The 22,252-nt window shown below is 39.8% G+C and overlaps 1 protein-coding gene and 1 long non-coding RNA gene across 2 annotated transcripts; one reads left to right on the top strand and one right to left on the bottom strand.

Moving 5' to 3' along the window:
* Positions 1-1,741: 1,741 nt before the first annotated feature.
* LOC135490814 (GDP-fucose transporter 1-like) lies at positions 1,742-7,324 on the bottom strand. The gene is made up of 6 exons (XM_064776335.1): positions 7,154-7,324; positions 5,447-5,507; positions 4,960-5,100; positions 4,430-4,546; positions 3,391-3,499; positions 1,742-2,995 (listed from the first exon to the last, which is right to left on the bottom strand). Exons 1-6 carry the CDS (start codon positions 7,264-7,266, stop codon positions 2,451-2,453), a joined length of 1,086 nt encoding a protein of 361 aa, XP_064632405.1. The 5' UTR covers positions 7,267-7,324; the 3' UTR covers positions 1,742-2,450.
* A 517-nt stretch (positions 7,325-7,841) lies between these two features.
* LOC135490992 (uncharacterized) lies at positions 7,842-21,909 on the top strand. Its single transcript, XR_010447769.1, has 8 exons — positions 7,842-7,994; positions 12,510-12,564; positions 12,900-12,959; positions 13,712-14,398; positions 14,695-14,795; positions 16,047-16,289; positions 16,585-16,837; positions 19,999-21,909. It is a non-coding gene; the product is annotated as an uncharacterized LOC135490992 (long non-coding RNA).
* Positions 21,910-22,252: the final 343 nt, after the last annotated feature.

The raw sequence follows: 22,252 nt of genomic DNA, 5'->3' as shown, positions 1-22,252 counted from the left end.
TGGCAACCAGTCCATCCCAGATAGTCCCTTTTACATGGCCGCATGTTACAAACTACATGAACCTGGGAATCAATACCATTGCAACTGCTGTGGCAATGCTAGGTAATCTGGGACAGCTGTCGTCGTCTGCCTATTGTTGGTGCGAGTCGACAGTGAGCAATATTGCAGCACGTTTTCTGTCTGACGCCATTTCCTTGACCCACACTTCAAGAATTAACAATGCATCGGTGGGTCCAATATAACATATTCCAGTAAATCTGACAATAACACAGCATGTGTTACTTGACGGCCTGGTCCATATAAAAAAATGGAGATAGCTGCCATGCAATGAAAGCACTGCGTATAGTGCAATCAAGGTCATTTGCCCGAGCAAATTTCCATATCAACAACTTGCTTGAGTACAGAACAGTGAGGAGCCCATGCCTTGTGGCAAACACTGCTGGCTACCACGGAATATGGCCCATGTTTGATCCCAAGGAGAAACAAAACTGTTCTTCTAAATGAACCAGCGAGGCTTTAAAGGAACTGAAATTACTGACTCATCACAGTCCTTCAAATGAAACTTAAAACCGGGGTTCTGTGTATCTGGTGTCTATGCCATTGCACGGGCAAGCTAAAGACCCCACCTAGTGATAAACATGAGCAGCTTACGATGGACTTTTCCTCTGGCCAAAGAAAGAGTCCCCAGGCCTAGGCCAATGAACTCCATTGGTATGGTGGCCACGGAAATTGTGCAAAAACTCGGACACAAGAATGTGAAAGAAAGTGACAAGAAATTATTTAGAAATATAAATATCAATTTTTAATAGCCAAATATTCAGTAACAATTGTTAACACACACGCTGGACAAGTACATAACACATTCTTTTCTTAAAACAACACGGAATGTGACTCAACAAATAGACGTAAGACTACTCTCCTTATTTCACAAGGTACTGCTGGCAAATCAACAAAAAAGGTTAACAGTTTCATATCATTCTGTGATAATTTTAAGAAATATTAAAGTGAACTTTTCCCTGCATTCTGGTGGCTGATTATGACGTGGGTTCTCCCAATCTGACGTCATGGAACTGGCCACCCACCTGGCACCCGACACTGTGTTTGAGATGATGCCTGACATTACCTGCCATTACATCACGGAAACTCATCTATAGGGCTAAATGTATCCATTACTATCTGATACAAAACTCTCTCTATACCCAACCCATAGCATACATGCCCTTGTCCCAGCTGTACAGGCAATAGGCCTATGCTACAACACTAACATAAGCTACAAATTTTACAACACTACAAATCATCAGGATAGTCAAGCAGTGTACATCAGTTATGTCACACAGGTTTTCATCATTGAGGGACTCGGTAATGGGTTTAAAATTCCTCTGTACATTTTGATAAACAGAATTTCTCTTTCAATGGTTATTACACTTTCTTCAGAAGACACAGTCTTATAGAAATTTTCACAGATAAATAAATGACAAGTATGTATAAACTATATGACTGCAGAAAAAATTATACATTGATTGATAAATTGCATACATTCGAGATTGTACTTCTCAGGTAGAATTGCCTGGGGGAAAAGAGGTTGTAGGATTGCGGTCATATTGCCAAAAATGCCCAGAATGATACATCTGTTTAATCTGACCAGGTAAGCCTGGTGCCGATTTAAAATTCTCTGCAAATTTTATGCTTCAAATCCGTGTACTACAATACTCAACTGCCATAAAGATCATTGATTTATTCATATAGATAAGTGTTTACTCCCGAGTAGTCAGAGTAAATGTCAATTTTTGGAGATCATCATATGAGACTGGCGGAAACAAAGAAACTGAGTATCATCAACTTTGGGAAATATCGTAGCAATGCATCTGATGAACTGCAATAATAAGTAAGTTCCATTACTGGCACTGCATGGAGGATTCTGGATCTCACGCCTAAAAGTGCATGTTCAGTAAACGAGAGTAAATTTGCATCGAAAATAAAGACCAGATGCCACCAGGGGTGTGAGAGCTACAAAATTTAGTCAATAACCTTATTGATCATATTTTTACTTGTTCATTTCAAGTTCTTCTACAACCTATTCTACTATTGCCTTCTGTCATTTTCTCAAATATCACATCCTTGAGCCATTTTATCAGAGTTACATAAATAGTGAGTGACACAGATTCAATTTGGGGGCTTCAGGCTATCAACTGGCAAGTAGACCTAAGCTTTTATTAGTTGCAATAGTATTAAAAGCACATCTCTTCAACTAAAAGTGAGTACACTAGAATTTAACGAATATCAACTTGTCCCTCGATGCTATCTGCTATACATGCCTTGTCCCACACATATGAATACATAACCTCGTCCCAATATCTAGTTAGTTCACCTAGTTAGTAGCTAGTTAAGCCTGTAAAACACAACAAATATGTGGCATCTTAACCACTTCATCATGCCAACGAATGTAATTTTTACTTCGTGCCCTCCTCCTCTGCTGATTCAACATCATCCAACTTCGATGACAACAATAACATCTCCTTCTCGTGGAATTTGCGCATCTCGAAACGTTTCACCAACGTATAGGCGAATGATCCAAAAAGAACCACAGCATTTGATAACCACCATAGCAGGCTCTTCACATCCCTAAAATAGGCACAAGCTAAGATCGTTTGAGCACATGACTTTGCTGTTCCAGAGATATTATGGGTCAGTGGTGACGTCACTTGAATTTGTAATCCTGAGACATATCCGATGGCAAAACCAAATACGCCACCGGCAAACATGGCAATCCAAAAGAATGGATAACCGAGTCTATCGAAATAGATGACGCTTTCGAATTCCCCGGAGAGAAGCATGAGTGGTAAAAACAGGATCATGGCATTGAAGTTATTGTAGAGGGCTAACCGCCATATGTTCTGGTTGACTGCTGGCAAGACCTTTTTCGTGAAGATGGCATTAAGCGCAACGAATAAACTTGCAAGGACTCCAAATATGACGCCCATTACCGAGAGTGAACCTAAAAGCAGAGAGTATGACATTACTACGCACATTCATGTTGTGGTCCAGTGGCTCAGACTCACGGCAGCAGTCAAGAGGTCACTGGTTCGAACACCACACTTAGTTTAAGACTCTGGGCAGGTCTCTTCCTCTTACTTACCTTACTTCACCCAGGTGCACAGAAATGCTTGGGTTGAAGCAGACATTGTGCTACTCATCTACATACACGTTCCACTGAAAGGTTTCAGTATCTGGCGTACTTGACGTATCAGGCAAAGTGTCTATCTAAACTTAGTACCCCTTATTCAGGGTTCACCACTAATTGGCCTGAGTAGGGGGGGTATAGGATTCACATTGACCGCTGCATGACCTTCCATAAATTTTGAATAATTGACTGACGAATAATTTTGTTACCTGCTGCATCTTCCTGGTCAACTCCAAGAAGGAACCCTACAACTATGATTGTACAACAGACCATAGCTTGCCAAGTTGTCTTCTGACCAAGGATAAGGTATGTCATGATCTGAAAATAAAATAAAGACGATTGACATGGTGAGCCAGACTGGCTTACCGTTCTTCAGGCACCGAACAGAATTCTTTGATTGTCTGGCTCCAACATAGCTTTAAATTACATGCCAATAAGTTCTGTTGTTTGATTTGAATATGTGACAAATAGTATTAGAGTTGTAACCAGAAATGGAGGGACACTAACAAGGTCAAGGCAGTTGTAACACAAAACATTTTACTACAGGCAGCTAACTCTATCATTTTTAACTCGTCTTAAACCTCAACGAAAAACAAAACTTCAAACTCATGTCATAAAGCCAAGGATTTATACTTAGTCCCGAGTTTAAAAAAAGACTGTCCTTCTGTTTATCTTTGTTGTTAGTATTAAGGAATCAACACCATCAGATAAATATATATATCCCACAAAAGAAAGCCAACATGTTTATTTTGGGGCTTTAGGTGATCTCTCAAGTTGTCTAGGGTAAACTAATATGTACACTTCTGCTATATCTCTGTGACAATTTAAGGTCAGAGAGCAGCAGGAAATCCCTTTTAAATTGTATAAAGAAACCAATGCGTTAAGGAAGGTTTTTTGCAGTGGGATATCTGGTGCCAGTGGTGGATTTGGGGGCAAAAATGTCGTCTTTCAATGATGCGTTTCTAAATCTTTCCAATAAGTTTATAGCTATCTTTGATTTGTTTTGGAAATGATGGCTCAAATGATGTCTTTAGATCATCCTAGTTGAATAAATGTGTAATGACTGATGTTTTTAAATTGTTGCAAAAAACTTTGCGATACTGGCAGTGAAAGAGTCAAGTAGTGACGATATTCCAATACTGTGGCTTGGCTGGTAAGCTGGCTCTCCAATCGCCTTCTCTCACACTCAACCTTTTAACAGGCAGCAGATCAAGTCTTACCACTAACCACTAACCACTAACCACTTACCACATTAAAGACAGTAGTCATAGATCTCCCAACATAATAAAACGCAACGTTGACGTATTTCAGGCACAGATTATTGAACGTAATCATTCCAACAAATATAAGAGATAGCGGCAGCACCTGGAATAGATCAAAGACATTAATAATTTCTGTTTTCCTCTCTCACAAGAATCCTGTTCCAGCAACAAGTGCTAAATCAGTAAAACCATAGAGGCCCGATTCCACAAAAAGGTGTTCTCCACTGAGGTTACAGCTGCAGAAAAACTACACACGACCCCAAGTTTATTTCACTTATTTGCTAATTAGTGTGAGGTAAAATGCTACAAAAGTGTGAAGTAATTAGCTACATAAACCAAATACCAGACGCCCCACAGCCAACAATGTAACTTGCACATTAATTATTGATAACTTCTATAATAATGAGGCCATGCTAAAGCCACTTATAAAATTTGTAATCTCTCCTACAACAAAAAGCAATTCGCTTTATTCAGCCTCAGGCCTGATTTATATCTGTGATGCTAAAGTTTCCTTACCTCCCGCATGATCTTCATCTCTATGTGGAACTTTGGGAAGGTAACGTGATTTGGGAAGACCTTTGCTATGAGACTGAGGACACCACAGAGCAGCAGCGATACAACACATTGGAACCATGTGATGAACAGAGGCGCATCAAGCTGTTGGGGCAAAGTAACAGGAATCAGAAATAATACGAAAGTAGAACCAGAGGCATTTCAAGGAGACACCCTCGGGAGGACTACATCTTAAATAGGGAGGTGTCGGCTTATATGCCAATTTTAATATGATATGAGCCAGAAATATCCAATTTCTCCCATGACATCTTGGTTAACCCTGTGTATATTAACTTTCCTAAAAGAGAGTACATATGGACCTAGTTTGGAAGGAACAAAAAGTAGTGATATCATTTTCACAGCAAACAGATATAAGAACAATCACAGAATTTTGGAACAAATTTGCAAAGAGGGAACGCAATAGTCTGTGAGAATGGATAAAAGAACTTACCCTCAAGTCTTTGCTACTCAGTAGGTACTTATTGAGAAACACCAATGAGATCGAAACACACCTGCGATAAAGGAGACATTTGTAAGGTACGAATTAGAACATAGAGCTGGCATTCAGGTAGAAGCTTAATAAAATGTACAGCAGAGCAGGTTGCATCAACAAAGGATCTCTATTACATTGTTACATTTTATTCACCTTCCAGCTGGGTGCGAGTGGGTTATGTTGATTGTTATGGTCAAACCAAAGTATAGCATAGGCCCTTACTTAGATGCCTCTACGGTTAAAATTTACAATCCCCGATCAGAAATGACGTAGTTCGATCGCATTCAACTATAAATCCATTGAACAGTGGTGCTTCGTTAGTCAACCGATGACCTTTTTCTGGGGTGTGATCGGGGATTGTAAACTCGTTCCGCCTCTACTATACTAGTACTACTACCAACCATTACCAAGGGTCGGGAAAACAAACCATCTTTACACTAGTCACTAGGTTTGGCTTGATTGCAGAATCCCTGACAAATGTTTCAAAGAGAGGTTTTGGTTAGGGTTAGCTATAGAGGAACGAGTTTAGAATCCCCGATCACACCCCAAAAAAAGGTCATCGGTTCACGGTATCAGGCTGTTTCGCTACATTGCCAGTTCGCTACAAGTCGTTTCGCTACATGGTAGGTCGTTTCGCTACATGGGTGGAGTCGTTTCGCTACATGTGGGTATGGTCGTTTCACCACATGGAGGACGTTTCGCTACATGGGTGGAGTCGTTTCGCTACATGGATGTAGTCATTATTTTTACTCTATTTTACCCTACTATAATTCCCGTTGGTGAAACTTTCCACAGGGGTCATTCAACCGCACTTCAACGCAGACTTTTTTAGGATTTTAACAAAAAATGGGGCCGGGCGTTTTTCGTAGGGGCGGGCGGGGACGATCACAAACTCTTTTTTTTATGTGGCCTAACCCAGGCCAGGACGACAAGAACCCCTTGCGCGCCATCAAACCGTATAAGTTTTTTTACTGGCAAACTGTGCTACAATAAATTTGTAGTCACCACCGGGAATTATAGTAGGGTAAAATAGAGTAAAAATAATGACTACATCCATGTAGCGAAACGACTCCACCCATGTAGCGAAACGTCCTCCATGTAGCGAAACGACCATACCCATCATGTAGCGAAACGACTCCACCCATGTAGCAAAACGACCTACCATGTAGCGAAACGACCTACCATGTAGCGAAACGACTTGTAGCGAACTGGCAATGTAGCGAAACGACAGTAATTCCGGTTCACTAACCAAGCACCACTGTTCAATGGCTTTATAGTTGAATGCGATCAAACTACGTCATTTCCGATCGGGGATTCTAAAATTTAGCCGCTATAGATAGCTATAGTGATGGTCATTTTGTAAGGGATCCTGCAGTAGTGCCCTAGGTTTTCATGGTCAAAAACTATTTCAATAATTTCGACAAAGTTTGTCGAAAATGCATTGCCCTGCAGTACACCGACATGAAAGATAGGGTACAAATACTATAGCAATTAGCATAGCCATAGGCTAGTCGAATGAACCATCGACGTATATTGGCTTGAAGTATTTTTTTCTTTTATCGTTAGTTTAAGATTAGCCATAGGCATAGGCCCGTAGGCCGGCATTCATCATTACGTCGACATTAGGCCTAAGGCTACTACTATTTACTTCATTCAAACACTCACCAATAACAGCACACAACCAGTGCTATTCGCATTGACTGTCGGAAGAGGTTGTCCATTTTTCGCTTGGATTTGGAATGATAATAAAATTTGGCTGGAAAGTTACCGATATTCATCAAGGTTTATCGGATATATTGCTCTTCTAATGCAGTACAAAATGCATTACATTCATGCCAATTTTGTGTACACGACTACCAAAAATTTGCGTTGTGGTCGTCGGTTAAAGTTTGGAACCACCACTGTTGCCGGCAATAGGAACTTTTAAATATACTAGTATTTGATTAGAAATCGTTTATTTGCGTCATGTCAATTCTAGAATGTCAAAATGTGTGTCATTTATACTATTGTATACTCTGAATCTTAAAGATTGGACACAAAATGGCAAAAAAGGAGTTTTTGTTTTCGCAGTGCCAACCACATGCGGCGCTATGATTCCATATTTTTGACACTACAATACCCTTTGATTAGTTATGTACTGATGGAATCTTATAAAACGATACATTTTATGCCATTGTCAGGCAAGATGAAATTTAAAAAAATTAAATGTAGCATTTCAAGTATTTGCCAAGGTATTTTATACTATTTATATTAATCAGTGAATATTTAATATTTCAGCGGGATGTTACAATTATTACAACACAGGTATATCTTTTGAACACCTTAGGCCTATAGGCGGCGCTGTTACAAAAATCTGGAATTGTGCGGGTTTATCAAATCAAGCATTTCATTACCTCTCAATAAAAGCAGAATTCGAGGTAGGATGGAGAAGACTGAGCCACTTTCTTTCTCCAAGAGTTTAACTTACAGAGCTGAAGGACACAATGGACTTGTTTTGTCGCACAAGGTGGGTGTGTGTGACTCTTCAATCAATCGATCAAGATGAATGAAGATGATCATCATTGATTGAAGATCAATGACATTCTCAATCATTCATAATCATAGCCTACTCCACCATCCATAGTCTACACATTTTTTCCTGGCCCCACAGCCTAGAGACTGTCACAACTAACAAAAAAACACTTCAACATGTGGCAGTCATGTGCGCCTCCTTCAACCAACCCATACTTCGTTTAATATGTAAAGAGCAATCTCTAGTGAACTCACACAACTGTCCTTCTGACATATATAGCCAGTACATTGGGGGATGAGTCCCCCAAACCCCCTCCCCCGTTCTCTGAAAGTGACAGGTTTTAGTCAGTACATTGGGGGGAAGCCCCCCCCCCATTGGACTCTAAAAATAGAATTCCTTGGAGACGCTGAACAATAAGGCCCCATAAAGAAATAGTCCCCGCACCGGTAGCTGCCTCATATCTGCTGACAGAAGCAGCTCTTTGTGGTGAAATAATAATTGAATGCATGTCATGACACCCAGGAGCTTTTTCTCATTTCTGAAACAGTTGCATGGTTGGAATGAATTTCCAAATCAGTCCGTCAAATCTCTATGCAATGAAAATTGAAATGTCACAACTGTCTCCACCGACGTTGTCCTGTGTGTCCTAGCAGACGATTTTTAAATAAATGATGTGATTGATAACTCACACAACGTAGTGAGTGTAATGGTTACGTGTATGTATAAAGTGTAAACAAAATTCATATATCCATCATGTCCATCGAATCTGAAGAAAAAAAGTGCAGACCCATGACAATTCCGGTTCCGGTACAGTTTGTTGCATTCCATACGGGCCGCGCTTGCCGATCCTGCTTTCACGACGCACCGCAACCACAGTTACCATGATTCCCATTGTTGACGCAATTATTTCATGACGTCATGAGTCATTGACCATTCACGCAAGTAGATTTATTCACACCGGCGCCACTGTCCTGAAGTGTATCTAAAAATCGTCTGCTAGAACATACAGGACAACAACGTCGGCGGAGACAGTTGTGACATTTCATTGCAGACGAAGTAAACGTCCTCTTCTTCTCGATTTACGTACTTTACTTCAAAAAGTCAGTTTTAACACTACTGCACAAATATAGAGTGGTCTTAAAGTTCCATTTGGATAGAGATTTGACGGACTGATTTGGAAATTCATTCCAACCATGCAACTGTTTCAGAAATGAGAAAAAGCTCCTGGGTGTCATGACATGCATGGTGTGTCTTGCCTCTGCATTTTTGTACTCAGGCATGTCAGAGGGTTTTCAATTTTCATATCATTGAAGAAATAATTCATTCCAATCTACAAGTATATCAATCACATCATTTATTTAAAAATCGTCTGCTAGGACATACAGGACAACGTCGGTGGAGACAGTTGTGACATTTCAATTTTCATTGCATAGAGATTTGACGGACTGATTTGGAAATTCATTCCAACCATGCAACTGTTTCAGAAATGAGAAAAAGCTCCTGGGTGTCATGACATGCATTCAATTATTATTTCACCACAAAGAGCTGCTTCTTTCAGCAGATATGAGACAGCTACCGGGGCGGGGACTATTTCTTTATGGGGCCTTTGTTCAGCGTCTCCAAGGAATTCTATTTTTAGAGTCAAATGGGGGGGGGGTTGGGGAGGCCTTCCCCCCAATGTACTGACTAAAACCTGTCACTTTCAGAGAACGGGGGAGGGGGTTTCGGGGACTCATCCCCCAATGTACTGGCTCAATATGTCAGAAGGACAGTTGTGTGAGTTCACTAGAGATTGCTCTTTACATATTATACTTGTAGATTGGAATGAATTATTTCTTCAATGATATGAAAGTTGAAAACCCTCGAGTACGAAAATGAGGAGGCAAGACACATCATGCATGTCATAACACCCTGGACCTTTTTCTCATTTCTGAAACAGTTGCATGGTTGGAATGAATTTCCAAATCAGTCCGTCAAATCTCTATCCAAATGGAACATTATGACCACTCTATATTTGTGCAGTAGTGTTAAAACTGACTTTTTGAAGTAAAGTACGTAAATCGAGAAGAAGAGGACGTTTACTTCGTCTGCAATGAAAGGTCACAACTGTCTCCGCCGACGTTGTTGTCCTGTATTTTTACGATTTTTAGATACACTTCAGGACAGTGGCGCCGGTGTGAATAAATCTACTTGCGTGAATGGTCAATGGCTCATGACGTCATGAAATAATTGCGTCAACAATGGGAATCATGGTAACTGTGGTTGCGGTGCGTCGTGAAAGCAGGATCGGCAAGCGCGGCCCGTATGGAATGCAACAAACTGTACCGGAACCGGAACTGTCATGGGTCTGCACAAATTTTTTCAGATTCGATGGACATGATGGATATATGAATTTTGTTTACACTTTATACATACACGTAACCATTACACTCACTACGTTGTGTGAGTTACTACAGCACACCGTGATGGTTGATTTTTTAGGTTGTGCTTTTGTCCTTGAAGACAATATTTAATCTGATTCTTGACTTGGCCACCAGGGGGCCAGAAGTGGAAACCCAAAAAGTGTGATATCTCTCTTAGTTTTTGATTGTAGGTTGTAGGTTCTCCTAGTAAGGATAGGTCTACGGTGGCCCATAGAGGACATGCGTTTATTTTTAATATAATAGAAAAATTTTCTTTTTACAATGCGTTTTTTTTCTCTCGAATTACAACCGCCGTCGGATTTATTTCTCACCGCCGAAAAAATAATTTCCACCGCCGGGTAAAAAATAATAATTCCCACCACTGCCAAAGAAAATAATATCCACCGCGGTGGAAATTAATATTCACCGCGGTGGAAATAATATCCACCCGGTGTCAATAACGAATTAGCTCCCGCGGTGGATATTATTTCCACCGCAGTGGATATTATTTCCACCGCGGTGGATATTATTTCCACCGCGGTGGATATTAATTTCCACCGCGGTGGATATTATTTTCTTTGGCAGTGGTGGGAATTATTATTTTTTACCCGGCGGTGGAAATTATTTTTTCGGCGGTGAGAAACAAATCCGACGGCGGTTGTAATTCGAGAGAAAAAAAACGCATTGTAAAAAGAAAAATTTTCTATTATATTGAAAATAAATGCATGTCCTCTATGGGCCACCGTATAGGTCACATATCATACAGGTTTTTGATTTGACCTACTTTTCAAAGTCACAGAGGACGAGAGGTCATATGGCATTAATTGGCTGTCAGAGTGTAACTATGACATGTTTCTTAACCGCTAAAGCTATGAACTTGAAATTTCGTACACATGACTCCCTACGTCATGTAACCTCAGACACCGAATTTTGATTTGATCTGATTCTAAACTTGGCCACCAGGAGGCCAAAAACCTAAAAATGCAATATCACGGTTATTAGTGACTTGTTTTCGATGATATTTTTATGGTAGGTACTCCAAGCAACGATACATCACATGTCATTATACACATGTCATAAAAGCCAAAGGCTTTCTGCGAAGTGCTACTCTGGTTTAAAATGTGTGCGTATTCAGTAAGTTCACCACTTTTTGCTACCAATTTTCATTGCAAGAAACCGTTTTAGGAAAAACCAGCAACTGTACTGATTACACCCTGTACAGTTTCTTTAACCCCAATCCATAATACATAATCAAATAAAAAGGTTATTCCTTCATGGCTTATGACTAATCCCATTACCACTCTGGCTTGGCCCATTACATCTGACACCTTTGTTTGGTTATCTTGGGCAACAACAGACTCTGTCAACCTTGAAAGAAAGTTTGGGCATGTTACATAAAACCTCTACCTGTCACATTTTATCTTGTAGTGCTTGGTTCAAGCATGCAATGCAGAACATTTGTTCCAGCAGGGTGAACATGGTTCTTCCAAAAAGAACTATCTCCAATTTTGCCTTATTTCAACCTTCTCAAAAAGCAAAATTATTTGTGTTTAGCATCAATGTTCTTAAAGGTGGGTATCACCATGACTGAATCTTGACATTATCTCATTTTACAGGCAAAAGAGGTTTTGAAAGAAAGCGCAACTTTTCTTTGTTTGTTTTTTTGGCGGGAAAATGCATTGCCTTATGACCCAATATATAGGTTTCAATGGGGAGATCACTCGCAGATATCTCTGAGAACAATTTTTACAACTTCTGAACAGGTTGTCCATCATCGACCAGCTTCTGTGTCCAATTTAAAAAACCGTGGCACGTTTCTTAACCTCTTAATCTCATTTGACCTCCTTTTACAGGTCAAACTCAAAGAGATCAAATGGGGTCAATCTACTTTTAGTACTCTGGGTGTACATTGTTTGTATGTAGATATGCTTCTCAAGAATTTCTAGAGATGAAAAACAATATAAAAGAAAGAAAGAAGTGCACATAGGTCTAGGAAAACCTTGAATGAAAATGAGAAATTTATTTCAGCCATCGTTTTTAGGTGCTAATTTCATGACTTCTTGTAGAATTGCTGTTATTAATTGTCTGTGCAAATTTATCTTTACAGATGCTTCAAACCCTCTCCGCAATTGCAACTGAAGAATCTTGAATGGCTTGCAAGGGTATGTATACCATAAGGTTATGACATGCCTAATTGGAACTTTTTTTATGGTGTCCATTTCTTGGTCAGAACAGAAGAATCTCATCAATCTGGTCATGAGTCAGGAGGCCATGTTGGAAGCTGTGATGGAATGTGATTGGTTCCTCATGTGGATATACCATGAACTAGCCCACATTTATTTCCATAAATACAAAGGAATAAGGTCAACCTCTGCCAAAGGAAATTAAATATTGAGAGATATAATTCAACCATAATTTTTAGGAATTTAGTGTAAGTAGTGATTATACAGTACTAGTTGTGCTGTAATTGCACATTTGTGCCAATTTGTAATTTCAGATGACACAACCTTGTTGGCAATTGCATTTGAAGATTCTCGTTTGATTTCCAAGAAGAAGGGTAGGTATACTTGTCTGACTTGTCAATAGAGGTGTCACTGTCAAATCGGTGTTATCGTTGGTAAAATAAACATGTAACTTGACCCCCACAGGGCCTCAAGGCAGTGAAAAAAATTACAGACTAATAAGCTGCGAGATATATGGAAAAAGAATGAAACGATTCATCTTGGCGTAAAGAATGCACATTACGAAACACATCTAACTGTTATCCCCATTGCATTTTATTATGTTAACTCTTCTAAGAGATCAAAGATATTAAAACTTTCAACTTATTTATATTTTGCATATTCAAAATAAAACATTTTTACCCCAAGAAATGTTTATAAAATGCAGTAATATATTCGGTACATACATCATATAGCCATTACTAAATCATATTTTGGTCATGTAATTAAAAGAAAATTAAATGAATTGACAGTGACACTTCTATCTGCAAATCGGGCAGTTATTCAAAAGTTGTAACCATAGTAAGATGTTGTGTTTGTGTGTGTGTGGGGGTGTCTGTGTGAGATGGGGTTGAAAAAGGGTGTGGGAGGTCTTGGGGGAGGAGGGACTCTAGTCGCTGTAGTGAGTGCTGGAAGTGTGACTGATCAATGTTGTGCTAGTTTTGTAGCTATTGTTGTTATTCTAGTTGTTAAGAGTAGTTATTGTAGTTATCTAGCTAGTATAGTTGTTAGAGTAGTTATCGTAGTTATCTAGCTAGTATAGTTGTTATTCGTGTTTCCTGTTTATCATCCATTTTAACCTATTCAGCTTTCAGTTGTCCAGGCCAGGCCAGGTGACCAATGACGATGATAGATCGGGTTCGATTCAAGCTATACGCTTGGTGTATTTGGTTATCGTGACTGGCGACTTGAGTCTATCTCATCTCATTTCCAAAGCGCGGTGGCTGGGTCCCAGGCATGCTTGCCACTTTGTTCCACGGTCCTCATCTAAGTTTCGACGGTGATGACATGGACTTAGGTTCAAGGAACGTGATCCCCTTGAGTCATTGTGGTTGATTGATGGGGGCAATAGACGGTTGCGTGTCGCTAGTCATTCAATTGGTCCCCTTGTTTTAGAGTGTTGGCGGGATTAGTCTTACGAATGTTAACAATAGTAAGCAATAGCCGGCCGGCGACCCCCTACCTGATCTCGAGGGGGATGGAATGACTGGGGAATAGGCCTGTTGTTAACCTGCGGAATTTCGTCGGACGAAATGTCAGGCGTGTCCGTGTGGGACTTGTGCTAAACCAGTTTAGTACATATGACGAAGACATTGGGCTCTTTGAATAACAACAGTGTCCTTGACCTCCTTGTGCCTCACAAAGCTAATAATATACGCCCCCTGAAATTGACATGACGGCGATGAAGAAGGAGAGCCGGCCTCCAACTCGTCAGCCGAGAAGACACTTGATGGACCCCGAGAAGATGTTGCTGCCAATGTTGGAGCCATACAGGGTAAGCATCACTTAGTCCTCAGTTACATCTGGATTAAAAGAAACATTACGAAGTATCATTCACCCGCGAAAGGCACGTTACTACAATACGCGGCAAGAGTTGCACTTTTCAAATCGAATTGCATGCGCATTAGGCCAAGTGTGGTGCAGTCATTTCGAAAGTGGTGTAGCCAATTCGTGTTACGGAGAGGGCTCTCTGGAAAACAGTTTTTAATCGGATTCAGTGTGAACGCATCATGCAGTAGAAACTCTCAGAAATTAGATAAACCCCACAACAAAAAATATGATTCTTTTTAGGCAGCCCGAGCCAACATTGTACAAGGGCCACAAGGAAAAGGGACACAAGGACAAGGAACACAAGAACAAGGGACATAAAAGACGATGTTGCAGTCTACAGGGTGAGCATCACTTAGGCCTGGTTGATATTATATCTCCTCATGAAACAAACTTTCCAACCAGTCGTTAAGGAGAGAAAAAAAATCATTTTTCATTTCTCCGCAACCTGGTGGCCAAGTCATGAACTTTAATCCCCGCGTGAGACCACCTAAACGAGAGTGCTCAAGTAACAGCCAAATGGGCATCTTGAGGAGTTGGACAAATAATGAGTTACATTATATGTATGGTTATTAGCAATATCAGACATAAGCATGGATATAAAAAGGAGGGTTTAAAGGAGGATGCAAGCATTGGTAACTTTAATCTTTTATTCAAAATCCTCACTGACATTGTCACTGGATGCTTGCAGTGACATTGTGGTCATTGTTATGTTATCAGTCAAAACCAAACAAACGTCGAGCGTTCTAACTTTTATAGAGGTAGCCACTTGAGAATTTTCTTTGTAGAACAAAGTTGGTTTTAAAGCGGAAATTTTGATCTGAACGTTGACGACCAAAGAATAGGATGCAATCAAAGAAAATAGAAGCACATGTAGAACTTGAAGGGCATCATTGAAATTATTGTCAACTTATACTTGGGAATCATCCCAAATAGACTGAAGCCAAAAGAATTTTTTTCTTTCCTGTGAACCCTCTACCCCTTATTATAACTAAAAACTGAAGACTCTTGTCTTCAACAAATGAAATTGGCCAGGAATCAGGACGATTTATGCCTGCCAAAGAGTGTGGCTGATCAGCATTTTTCCACAAGAAAATACCGTCAACCAAAGGAGTTTTAGAAAATGAAATGGCCAGGGCCATTGTGCTGACCTGTCGACATGGAACAAAGTGGACTCGTACATGATGGGTGCTTTGACTTCATTGATGATTTTTTTACCTTTGCCCCCTGGTGGCCACATTTGGAATCAAATCTGGACTGTAGTTGGTCGTTTGGGTCGGAATTGCCAAGAGGCATCTTTTCCCCTTAGTAATTAATGTGGTGGCAATACGCTGAATAAAAATAGCCCTCTCCACATCGAACTTTGGTTGAGAGATGTGCGTTAGTGACATTCATTGACAACAGGGACATAAAGAGCCCCAACTGATGGCAGTGCATAAGATTATAATTGCAACATTGTTGATATCTCGAGATGTTGAAGTTGAAGTCCTGATGAAAAAAATCTCCCCAAATGAATAAGAAATATAAAGTTTCTTTTGGCTTCAATCTATGTAGAGATTACCCTGTATTGAATAAATGTTTTTACTGTTTTCCAGGCTATGCAGATGACTGGAGATGATGGCTGTTGAGTTGACCCAATGACTTTCACCATGATCTACGATGCATACTGAAGCAAGAACGACTCTCAAAGACCCAGAAAACAACAGATGCCAACACTTCGCCCCATGATAAGATGCCTTCATACCCATCCATCGACAATTTGGGGAAGACAGCCTAATGGACCTTCATGGGGATCTTCCTGGCAGATGTTGTATGAGGAAGGATTCAATGCGTATACAGTAAGATAAAGTGGTGTACTTAAAATTCAATATTATGATTCGCCCTAAAGCTGTTTACCAGTAAAAAGATATTTCCTTTGCTCTGGGCTGTGTTTAATTGAATTCTGATGATTGCATCTGAAAAAAGGCTGAGCTAATCTTCATTGCATTTCTGCAGTTAGGCACTACTGAACTAAAACGTCTTGAAAAAGCGTGGTCATAAATGTCTTTGGACAGACAAGCAGTAATTCTATCAAAATGGCTCAAGACTTTAATCTTGGTAAACATGGATTGACCTTGATATTTTGTTTTCCAGCCATGCTTGGATGAGGGACTGAGAGTCGGGTAGATTCAATGGATGGAATCGTCTCGCTCAGGGATATCGGCGGTGGACACTCACATCGTGTGTCATTCGAATAGACTATAATGACAATCGAAATGATGCTCTAAGGGGACTCTGATGACTCTAAGGACATAGAGCCCTTCTTGTTACGTAGTGTGATGCCATATCCAGCAGCCACCATGGAACCAGCTCATCTGTTACATATGGAAGGATGCCATCTCATACGGTAATAATATTAAAAAATCAATTTCTAATTTCTATGTCATAGCTTTGGTGCAGGCTTTAGCCTTATTTAGGGATTGTGAACAATTAAAAACATTGTAAAAGAGAAAACTTCTTAGATTGATCAGACCTCTGATATGGAGAAGTTTGCAGCTTATATATGACTTCGAGGAGAGACAGATTTGTGTCTGTTGTTGATCTTAGCAGTGCTGAGAGTCCTGATGATATTTTTGGAAAGTTCACCTTATTTGTGAAAATAACCAGAAATTTGGCTATTTGAGAATTTGAAGTAATTTGATCCCTCCTTAGAAGTTTTCTCAACCTCTTCAGTGTTGTACATGATCCCTTATGATCTTAAGAAATGTAGAAAAAACAATCCACCTTCCCCAGAGCATTTTTGATTGTCTGCTGACCGGTGAACCTGCCTCTGCCAGCAATGAGAGGATAAGGGATCCTTCCGCTAACACGATAACGAACACTATTTTAAAAGTTATCGTATCAAATAATGTATTTCAGGTTTAGAACATATATGCTATTTCATCGCCAATGTTATTCTTGGCTAACCTGTAACCACCAAATATCTATACGGTGAGCCCACCGTTTCATTTTCCAATTGTAAAAATAAATAACCATAAAAAATGGTAGCATTAGTGTTAGCGGAACGATCTCTTATCCTCTCTAATGTAATTTCAAGGCCAAACACAACCTTTGTTTAATGTGGCTGTGTCACGGCTGCCGCCATATGCGGTCATTCAATTCAGTGCATGCTTTGTAGACTGTCCCGGCCTTTCAATTGCATAGTTTTCACACTATTTGACGGTGTAACTGTAAGAGGCCGCCACATGTCCCACTAAGTAGGTCTGAAAAGACTCAAAATGCGGGAAGGTAAAGGTTTCAAATCACTGTCCAGGAAAGAAACCACTTTGCTGGCCATAGACATTTTTCTGAATTTACAATGAAAACTGTAGTTGAAATTGGTACTGCATGTTTTTTAGCTCACCTGCAAGCTGGCCATCATGGAGCGTCCATCATCTGTCATCGTCGTCATTGTCTGTCAGCAGGCCACGTCTCATAACTCCCAGGTCCATGAACCGGTCCATAAACTTCACACTGGGCAAGATCTCCTTCCAGGCCAAATTTAGTTTTGATCTAATTCTTAGTTTGGCCACCAAGGGGCAAAATGTGAAAACACAAAAACCGCTCTAACTCCTTAAGAAATAGTCAGATGCTCAAGAAATTTCTCCTGTGTGTGTATCTGAGGAAGAGACATAATGTATCAGAAGGATTTTATATTTGATCTACTTTCAAGGTCACAGTGTCAAAGTTCGAAATTCCAATGTTTCGTCCTTTGGTAGGGCACATTTTGTAACCACTTGGCCTTTGAACATACTGTGGAGACGCTATTTAGCCAGTTGATGGGCACCTGTACAAAAAGCCTATATAACGTGCAACAGGCCTATGTCAGTATGTGAAACAGATGCTCCAAAACCGGCTAAATAGTGTCTATGCAGTATGTAACAAAAGGCAAGCTCTCCTTCCAGACTGAATTTTGGTTCCATTGGCCACGGGGGAGGGGAGAATGTAAAAAACACAAAACCAGCTCCTCCTTCTTAACAAATGGTCAAATTCTCATAACATTTTTAGTTTCTGTGTATCTGATGATGAAACATATTTTTTCAGTCGGGCTTTGATTTGATTGACCTCCTTGTCAAGGTCACCAAGGTCAAAGTTCAGAGATGAACACTTTTGTCCATCAGCAGCGCGAGTTTTGTAACCACTGAGTGGGGCCTTTGACCTGAAACTATGCACAAAGGGAAAGATCTCCTATCCCAGCAAATTTTTGGTCTAATATGGTTCTTAGGCTTACATGTCTCGCATTCAAACTTGAGGAAACCCCTCTCTATTCGTGAAAATCATCAATTGGCCACTGATGACAAACTTTGATTACCTCTACTTTTTGATGTCACATATCAAATAATGACCCTTTACTGTAGGAACCCAGGTGAGCACATGGACTATTTCATGCAGTGTTGAAGATATTCATTTGTGAGGTTAAGGTTTGAATGGTAACAAAACACAACAACTTTATTGACATATATATGATTACAGTCGCCTAAGGTATAGAATATTGCTCAAAAGTTCTTCTGTCACGCCCTACACTCCTGGGGCAGTCCATTACTTCAATTTATCCTAATTGGATCTCCTAAGGGACTGCCACAAATAGTGGGAATTCGTGCGGCTGGACGATTAGCCAATGGGCATTGCTGTCACGAAACTGTAAGGGCATTTTTTTTTCATCGAAACTGGATGCTCAGTGGATATCGCTATGGCATAAATAATAGTGCAGCTGATATTCATACACTTCATTTCTCCCGTGGTTTTATTGGTATATGCATACGCACTGCGTTGTATCGTTAGTTGACCTACATGTGAATAAACAACGAACAAATTGATTAGATGGAAAGATCTTTGCACATGATCTCCGGTTACAGAAGCTAACTTGGAATACAACTACTTTGAACTTTATTCGTGCTAATTAGCGAAAATTAATCAAAATGTTATTCCAACTACAGCGCCCCTTCAAGCCAGTTGATAAACTGACGGCACTGTATTATGGCTGGTAGCCTGCCAATTCGTTGAGGTCATCGGTACAAATGAAAGCTTACCACTTGACTTATCGCAGTGGTTAGGGTGAGAGATGAGGCCTGTCCACTGCGTCTGGAGTGTATCAGGCCCTGGCTCCACTCCAACCTATTGTTTTGAGGGCAGTTGGCTTGAAAATGATGAATCACCCTGAGTATGAAATCGACTGGTTACTTCATGTACTTCTGTTATCGAGTCAGAGTGCAAGACCATCATTACCAGGTCAATCAATATGGTTTGGACCATTCAGCATAATCTGTTGGCTGATACTGATGCGTTCTCAATTTTAGCATCCAGATTTTCTGAGATTGGCTCATTTGGTGATATTGGGGAAAGACCCGAGAAAGGCAATTTTTCACAGTATTGTAACTAAATAGATGTCAATAAAGTTGGTGCTTTATCATTTCTGTTCTAATCTTAACCTTACTATCATCGAAACTAATGCGTTCCAGTGCATCATATATTTTTCTGATGATGGTGTGCACTTACAAATATGATATTATGTTGTCTGTTTCTTTTCAGGAGATGAGCCATCCCACAGGAGGGAGGAGGATGTTGCTGAGCCAGCGCATCTCTACCATGCTCCCGTCGCCGTCAAGGAGGTTCGATTTTTGTCACCGTAGGCCTTACCCTTTTATTGCAATATCTGATTGAAAGGTGATTTGATAAAAATCCTGATATTTTAGTTCCTGATTGCGAGAGGGCAATTATTTGCCTTCTTTCGGGCAATGACAAACTCTTGCCATCGCTCAAAATCGTACACATTTAAAGAAGAGTTTAGAAAATGGGGGAGGGGGTAATAAGGTAACCAGGGCATGTCACAAGCCCAGAAATTATTTTCAAGCAAGATTGATAAGAAAAATCAAAATGTGGAGGGGATGTTCTGACTAACAGGACAGCCAACAGGGTAAGTTGGTACCCAAACAAAACATTTGCAATAGCCTAGGGTTCATTGGAACCCTACAGGCTGCTTCAGATTTGTTTCAAGCAAAAAAGGTCTTTCTGCTTAAAAAATCACCGAATTCATCAGATATTGTTTTTGATTATGTCCATCACATGAGACATGGGGTTCACATGACATTCGCTTTGCTCTGACCCCAGGCAAAGCGAATGAACATGTGTGTCTTGATGGAACCGTAGGCCTTTTTACTGTTTCTTGATCTCTTCAGTACCACAGAATCCACCGACATTTAAACACTACCTGGGCCAAGGCGCCAAAGATCCTTCGTATCATTGGCTGGCTCAGTTGCTCAGTGTCTTTACCTTCATACTTGAGACAACTGACCAACAACAAAAATCTGGTGAATTTTATTTCCTAGTCACATTTTCATCAATACCTGTGAACAAAAAAATCACGGGATGCAAAACATCTTTTCACCAATTTAACTGATAAGCTTTGTCAATAAAACTATTGTTTTAAAATAGTCAATGTTAAAATATTAAGATATCAAACTATTGAAATAGAAATGTGTCAATAAAACTATTGTTTTATTGAAACTTATCTGAATAAGACTGGTTCTTGATCCTACCTATAGCGGTCTTACAGGAAAGAATCTTAGTCTTTTTCTTTGTTTTGATTCAAGAAAATTTATTGCAAGAGCATGATTATCATAAAGATATCATTTTGCCCCATCAAGAAAATTTTTAATGGACTTGGTACTGAATGATTTGAGAAAAGTGTAACGTCAATTTGTAAGACGTTTTATATTGTCATATATGTATGTAATTATATTTGTAATGCATGTAAATCTTGTAAGTAAAATAAAAGAGATCTAAGACTCAACTTGAAAAAAAAACCTGGCAGACCAACATTCAGTCTTGCCAGTTCAAAGCTACCTCTTTTGTCATGCAAATACATGTCACCTCTGCTCCTTTTGTCATGCTAATTGGCAGCCTCTGTCCAGTTCCTAGCCATGAGAAATGTGGTTCTTTTGTTATTCAAATTGGGCCCTAAACCTGTTTAGTCATGGATTAATGAGAGCAAGTGAGTGACCTTACCTATTGTTCACTGAACATGGCTCAACTTAAGTCATACACAATAGGTTTTAAAACATGTACAAAAGCTAAAACTTGTATATGATGAATGCATGCAGAGGTTTAGTACCAGCTCATTGTTGGAATTGTTGAGTCATCTCGTGTAAGATCTCTATTCAGCAGTGTGTCTTTTTTGGACATTTTAAAGGAGGAGAACATGTGTGATAGTACAATTATCTCCATGTCTCGTCCTTTAAAGGGCATTGGAGTGGTACAGTGACTATAATCGATGTAATGTACATGTATGAAGTCATTATGGTCGTAATCGCTGTGCCTGTCACCTGTGTGATGGAGTTGACGACTCCCTCCATTGCGTAGGTTTTCTCCCGTTGAAACGGTTTTCCTCCTACACTGACTTTCCAAGTTGCCATGTGAGGATAATTCTTGGAATGTGCAACAATAAATAATTTTCAAAAGAAAATGATTTATATTTGCTTTTCTTCTTTACATGCCTGGTGGTGCTCCAACACTTCAACTAGTATTGTTTTAAATATAGTCATGCATTTAAACCAGCAAACTGGTGACCCAATGATGGGATATTCAGCATGTGATACATTGAATGGGTTTTTGTATGAATCAAAATCTATCAGATGACCACAATCATTGTATTGTATGGTTTACATTAAATTCACATTGAATGGTTTACGATCATTAGTAGGGCCTCTGAATCAATATTTCTCAGATCACCTAAATCACTTTCACATTGAATGGTTTTTCACCAGTAGTATGACTATGAATTCAT

Source organism: Lineus longissimus, chromosome 7 (assembly GCF_910592395.1).
Source record: "Lineus longissimus chromosome 7, tnLinLong1.2, whole genome shotgun sequence".
Lineage (NCBI taxonomy): Eukaryota > Metazoa > Nemertea > Pilidiophora > Heteronemertea > Lineidae > Lineus > Lineus longissimus.
Note: the sequence above shows the minus strand (reverse complement) of the source record. Positions and strands in the feature narration are given on the sequence as shown.

Bases quoted from the DNA above. Each gene is read 5' to 3' on its own strand.
- LOC135490814 (XM_064776335.1), bottom strand. From the start codon at position 7,266: ATGAATATCGGTAACTTTCCAGCCAAATTTTATTATCATTCCAAATCC. The intron at 5,508-7,153 runs GTGAGTGTTTGA...CCTTTATCGCAG, and splicing joins CTGGTTGTGTGCTGTTATTG to GTGTGTTTCGATCTCATTGG. The intron at 3,500-4,429 runs GTAAGTGGTTAG...TTTTATTTTCAG, and splicing joins TGACTACTGTCTTTAATGTG to ATCATGACATACCTTATCCT.